The sequence below is a fragment of the Pundamilia nyererei genome, unplaced genomic scaffold (genome assembly GCF_000239375.1).
Source record: "Pundamilia nyererei isolate P.nyererei 1_Seehausen unplaced genomic scaffold, PunNye1.0 scaffold00144, whole genome shotgun sequence".
Lineage (NCBI taxonomy): Eukaryota > Metazoa > Chordata > Actinopteri > Cichliformes > Cichlidae > Pundamilia > Pundamilia nyererei.
The window spans coordinates 963,328-969,880 of NW_005187545.1; the positions used below are offsets into that span (position 1 = coordinate 963,328).

The 6,553-nt window shown below is 41.5% G+C and overlaps 1 protein-coding gene across 1 annotated transcript; it reads left to right on the forward strand.

Moving 5' to 3' along the window:
• The first annotated feature begins 1,485 nt into the window (after positions 1-1,485).
• On the forward strand, positions 1,486-6,349 carry oprd1b (opioid receptor, delta 1b). The gene is made up of 3 exons (XM_005744473.1): positions 1,486-2,081; positions 3,348-3,703; positions 3,881-6,349. Exons 1-3 carry the CDS (start codon positions 1,870-1,872, stop codon positions 4,408-4,410), a joined length of 1,098 nt encoding a protein of 365 aa, XP_005744530.1. The 5' UTR covers positions 1,486-1,869; the 3' UTR covers positions 4,411-6,349.
• Positions 6,350-6,553: the final 204 nt, after the last annotated feature.

Sequence of the window (6,553 nt, forward strand, 5' to 3'; positions counted from 1 at the left end):
GCACTCAAACACTGAACAACTGGCAGATCAGTCCAGTACAAAACACAAGCTTGTGAAATCTAAAAATGCTCTTTTCTTAGGGAGACACAAATAGTCTATTTCAAAGACACTGCAAAGGTGTTACCTGCTATGGCTTACCAGAGATTATGGCTCTTCCATTAACTGGAGGTGATGGTTTGATCATTGCCTGTCTGAGTTTCCAGGGGCAAAATACTGAAAACCTAACATGTTCTCCAGCATGTCCATTAGTATGTAATAGGACAAATGCTGTATGTATAGCACAAACACACTGTGTGAATGTTCCTAGTAAGTAAGCACTAAATAAATGCAGTCCATTTACCATTTAAATGCTGCCCGTTCACTGCTTTGTGCTGCGCTGATGGCTGTTCCTTAAAGGTCAGTCTGCAGAGTGCATCGATTATTGCAATTTTAATACAGCCACAGGAGAATCTGTATCTGTGCATGTTCAAAAAAAACCCCACATGTTAGAGAAAGACTCAAATGCATGACACACTCAATTTCAGGAGCCATAAAGCATTACATGCTGCAGCCTGTTTGTAATGGTTTTTGATGTCCAGGTTAATGGAAAGGCAGCTACAGATAAATGAATGCTTTCATTAAAATTGGAAAAAGATGTCTGCTTGGTACTCTCAGAAAAACAGTAATGAAGGACCTATGATCTGCTGCCAGCTGTACATGTTAGGCTGCAAAGCTTCAGTAAATCTAATGTTAGTAAACAAATTAAATGTTCTAATAAGTAAAAACACAACAGTGATACAGTGATATCCAGGGACAAGAAAAGCTTCATCACATTTATATTACTAAAAAATGGCCCTCACTTATATTCACCCAGAGTAAATACACAGTTCTCACATAAAGGCGCATATGCATTTGTAGGCTTGCGTCAGTGTGTTTGCTCAACTAGCTGTGATCAGTACTGTGAGGGTCATAAGCCGGTAATTTGGGACATTAGGGTTTTACAACTTAGACTCTTTAAACATTTGCAACCCATCGCTAAACAGTTATTGACTGATCTGCCATAACTAGGATGGATGACAGGAACAGCAGGAAAACCACAGGTTTACAGAGTGTGTTTGGCGAGATCTATTTAGGCAAAATTACTAAATTAGGGTACAAAGGTCACTGATAGGATTCATGAGTGAAATGATAAACTGGTTTAACCATTAAAAAACAGTTAACATAATTGAGTTGTTAATAAAGCTGGTGATCTGGTGTCGTTTTTGATATCGGCTGACTTCCTCGTTTTACCCTAATACATCATTAATGTGTAAAGTTCTTAAAGTGTTTCACTTGGCAGCGTGTTTTTTCTTTCAAAAATATCAAAATCAATAAAAAGTTATCAAAGTATCACTTAAGATCTGCAGACTTCCATGGGGTTTTCACAACGACCTCCCAAAGGCGGTTCCAAATCACATGACTTCATTTGTAATTCCCTAACATCCACGCACTTGCTGCTATGCAGTAATGCTATCAAAAGCAAGCTAAATGTTTCCCTGGTGCTGTCAGGTGGTAACGTGATGGTGACCGCCCGGTGACAAGAGTCAGGCTGTAGAACATGTTATGGCATCTTGGTTATGACTGGCAATCGTCTGATGATGAAGCATTTTTAATTCACGCGTTCTGAAAAAAAGTCTCTTTAGGCAAGGTAAGAACTTGTCAGGGAAACGGTCTGCTTGTTCTTTGTGCGCCAGTGCGCAGAGTCGCACGCGCCACTCACACGCGGGCGGGCGAGACGCAGAGGCACAGCTCTCACATCCTCCGAGCGCCCGATGACTTAATTTGTCGCACAGTTTTCGTGCGCTCGTACTTCTCGAATTATTGCGCTCTGTTCTCACCTGGATCCCCGCAATGGAGTTTTCCACTCTTCTCCCGGACTATTTCTACTCGGTCTCAGTAACTCCTTTCAATGTTACGCGCTCTGAGGATCTGCTTTCCATTCCTGGCAACGAGACCAACAAGGACAGAAGACTTGTCATCCACGTTTGCATCACGGCTCTCTACTCTCTCGTCTGCGTGGTGGGACTGGTGGGAAACGTGCTTGTAATGTACGGGGTGGTCAGGTAAGAAGGACACGCTATTCAGATAACGATAACCCAAAGGGAATGTGTTGAAAGGAAGACAAAATAATTTACTTGCTCGACACGTTTTAAAAGGTGAAAAGCGACACACTCATGCACAAATGACAGAAACCCCAATATGGATAGGATAAATATGCTTTTATGTGATCAGGGTTTATTTTAAATGACCATAAAGTACTCTGTATGTTACGCATTAAAATATAGCAGAACGATTTCACATATTTCTATTCGAGGGAAATCCATTTTCACTCTCGTACTTTATTTGTGATGGTCCCCTTTGTAACTGCCCACAGTGCCAGTTGCGCCTGAGAGCCGCTCTCCATCACACCCACCCACACACAACACACACACACAACACACACACACACACCTCCCACATGTAAGAAGAGGATGGAGCGTAATCTACAGTTTAGCCCTGAAATTATTTAATTGCACCAATTATTCCTGTAAGAGAGTGGGGTTGTAAATTGAGATGATAAACCAAAGCTCAACCTTAAAAAGCGATACTGTGTCGATATGATGTATTCTCGATTTTGGGGATTTCTTTTTTAATTTTGGAAAAAGAAATGAAGAAAACTTTAAATATATCACTCACACTCCCAGGCAAAGCAGTTACACACAGGATGAGATCAGTGCTGTAATACATAGATGTCTTTATACCTGGGAATAAGATGTGTCTCCCACAATCCTTTCAGAGTCTGATATTTTACAGCAAAACACTTCAGAAACATAATTTAATCAAATGTGACCCACAGAGTGTCATGTTGTGGGCTGATGTGGAGCAATCCATATTAAAAGAGCCAGGCAAATGTTAAGCTGGCACTCAGAAAAAAAACACACACACACAAAATAATTTTAATCTAAAATCAAGTAGGAGTTTGGAGGGCTTTGAGCTATAATCAATTCATTACATGGAAATGTGTTTTAATGGAGGCTCCAGAGAAGCTGACGAGCTGCTGTGCATTTAGTGTAGCGCTCTAATGACATTATGCACCTAAAAAAAATCTTATTTATTTAGAGGAAATAGCAGATTATTGGTTTTATGGTTAAATGAATTAAATAAAACTTTGTAACTTTTAAAATTTTAATGGAAGTCGTGAGTCAGCCACACGAGACATCCTCTTTGTGTTATAGCAACAGCCAGACCTTGGGAAGAAATCCAGTCTCCTCCAGCTGACAATTGTTCCCATCCGCTGTGTGTCACAATCTGTTTAAAGTGTGCTCTGCACTTTTCTTCCCACCAAACAGGTACACGAAGATGAAGACAGCCACAAACATTTACATCTTCAACTTGGCTCTGGCCGACGCTCTCGCCACCAGCACCCTTCCTTTCCAGAGCGCCAAGTACCTGATGAGCACGTGGCCGTTTGGGGAGCTCCTGTGTAAAGTGGTGATAGCCATTGACTACTACAACATGTTCACCAGCATCTTCACGCTCACCATGATGAGCGTGGATCGCTACATCGCTGTGTGTCATCCGGTCAAGGCCCTGGACTTCCGCACGCCCGCCAAAGCCAAGCTTATCAACGTCGCCATCTGGATCCTCTCCTCTGCTATCGGAGTCCCCGTGATGATCATGGCTGTTACCAAGGTGACAGAAGAAGGTGAGGGAATTTTCATTGCTGCTGTTAAAAAAAAAAGAGGTGCTGGAAAATACTATTGCTCTGTGAAAACATACTGGCTGTTTAAAAGGAAAAATAAAACAGACTTTTGAGTTGTGTTATTAATTTCAGTTAGCCTCTCCTTCTTTTATTAAACTTGCAATTGTTTTACCTCCTCAGGAGTCACTTTGTGCTCTCTTGGATTTCCTGAACCGGAAAGGTACTGGGACACGGTGACAAAAATCTGTGTATTCATTTTTGCCTTCGTGGTGCCCGTCCTGGTCATCACCGTTTGCTATGGGCTGATGATCCTGCGTCTTAAGAGTGTCCGTCTGCTTTCTGGCTCCAAAGAGAAGGACAAGAACCTGCGGCGGATCACCCGGATGGTCCTGGTTGTCGTGGCGGTTTTCATAATCTGCTGGACTCCCATTCACATCTTCGTCATTGTCAAGACCGCTGTGAAAATTGACCACAAGAATCTCCTGACCATGGCCTGCTGGCATATTTGCATAGCTCTGGGCTACACCAACAGCAGTCTGAACCCTGTGCTGTATGCCTTGATGGATGAGAACTTCAAAAGGTGCTTCAGGGATTTCTGCCTGCCCTATCGCTCCCGCCCGGAGCAGAGCAGCTTCTCCAGAGTCCGCAACAGCACGCGGGAGCCCGCGTCCGTTTGTGCCCCTGCGCCGACAGCGAAGCCGCCCGCCTGACTAGGTATGGATCAGCTGGGTGGGAGAGCAGTGCATGATGACCTCCAGACTGAAGTCACGCAGTTCTCCACCACAGGAGTCTGAATTTAAACATGCAGGCTTCTGAGCTGCTGTTTAAATTAATGATTGATTGTTTTTTCCATTTCATATAATGAAACTTTTATGTGTCCCAAAGTTTTGGGGTGGGGGGTTCTTTCAGGACAATCACAAACATCCCCGTGTGTCCCTGTGTATGATAATATGTATTTAAAAATGCATATAAATTACTGCAGTGTGTAAAATAAATACACACCAATAATGCACCTATCTCAACAGTACATGCGCACTGGGAAGCCGACAAGCTGACTTTTAGCTTTAACTATGTTTGTGGGATTTCACATCCATATTAGGTAAACAATGGGAGTCATTGCACCATATGTGCTCAGTCCATAAATTAGCAGGATATCAAGAAGGACGTTGATCCTAAGCATACAGACATTGCCAGCAAGGTGTCTTTTTATGGCCAAACGGTGGCGATTGTGTGATTGGCCGAGTCAGTCAGCTGACCACAATCAAAAAGATCATATGTTTTCCTTACTGAAAACCAGACCGACTGATGATGCCAGTCGTTGCTGGCAGAGGAAACACTGCTGTCTCCTCACATGTGTGGAGCACAGACTTTCACTGATTTACAGACAAATATCAGACTCGGGGACTTTACTGATTGCCGCTTGTTATTCATCTAACACTAAAATTGTGGGATCGTTTCATAAAAGGGCTACCAATCTGTTAATCTTACACACAAACCGGTTTCACCCTGAAGGTTGATTTGATAAAGCTCTTTCAAAGCTGGTGACCGTTTTAGCCAATGTGCACTCTGCCACTTTAGCTGGCCATGTCATCAGAGTGAGGTAGAGGTTCCATTTTTGTTGGAAGTCTAAAAAGTGTCTCAACAACTGTTCAGAATGTGCACTAGTTTTCTAACATCTTATTTTTTCATTTACAAATGTTTATTCTTGCAATTTAACAATTAGAAATTGCATGTTTATTCTCTTTCGTTAGCCCTGTTAGCTAGTAAAACCTCCACTATCTTATTGCTGTTGAGCTGAGTGATAATTCTCCGTGGGCTGGTCACTAAAAGCAGATTCTTTCATGTCAACACGTTTAAAAACTCACTAATATCATGAATGTAAGGTTGAGGCTTTATTTGCTTTCTGTCGGTGATATTTGAACTAGCAGATGTTTCACATAAGGAAAGATGCCGGTTAAGGAGATATCAAAAAACATGAAAATACTGCCTTCGTGAATAAGCAGCGATGACTGTTTGGTTGACTCTATGTTTCCGCTCCTGTAGTAGTTAGGCAATAACCAAAAAGCTGTTCAGCTGGCAGATGGGTGACAAGCTGAAGGGGACAATGGAAATGCAGTGGAAATGCTGTTTCAAGTCAGCGATAGATCACTAAATAGCCTCAAATTGACCTGGAGGAAAATCTGAATTAGATCAAATGCATTAGTGGGCAGGAAGAATCTTCCTAAACATATTAAACCTAATGGACAATTTTCCAGTGGTGATTGCTGGACATTTACACAAGAGAGAGAATTCAAATTGATGCCTCTCATTTTGATAGTGCAGCAATGTAGTGTTGCTTTGGCAGTATTGTGTATATACACGAGTACGAACTGTGTCAGATCTGTACATAATATCACGGTGTAATGATATTTTACAGTATTTTCAATGTGATTTATTTTATTTCAGTGTGCTGTTTAGCTGTCGTACCATCGAGTCAAATCTGATATAACTATACACACATAGTTAAAATGTGAGGAGAAGTATTCCAGATCTTGAAAGGAAATAGGTCTCTGTCTCCTGTCTGGACAATCTCTAACTGGGTTTTTTATAGGCACAGTAAAAATGTCCTGCAGTGTGGATGATAGTATTTTCAGCTGAATGAAAGTAAGTAATGCCTTTTTCAACTTGTGTTTCTGTGTTTTTGCAGACAGATGTTTGACTGTCTGTGCTTGATCTTTAAAATCTGTTTATATTCTGCAGTATCTAAAGTACTTTAATGTGCATATGTAATAACTGCTTTTGTTTTTGGAAAAAAAAGAAGCCCCACTGTCATACAGACTAGTATAAGTTGTATCTTGGACTTTTATTTTGAAA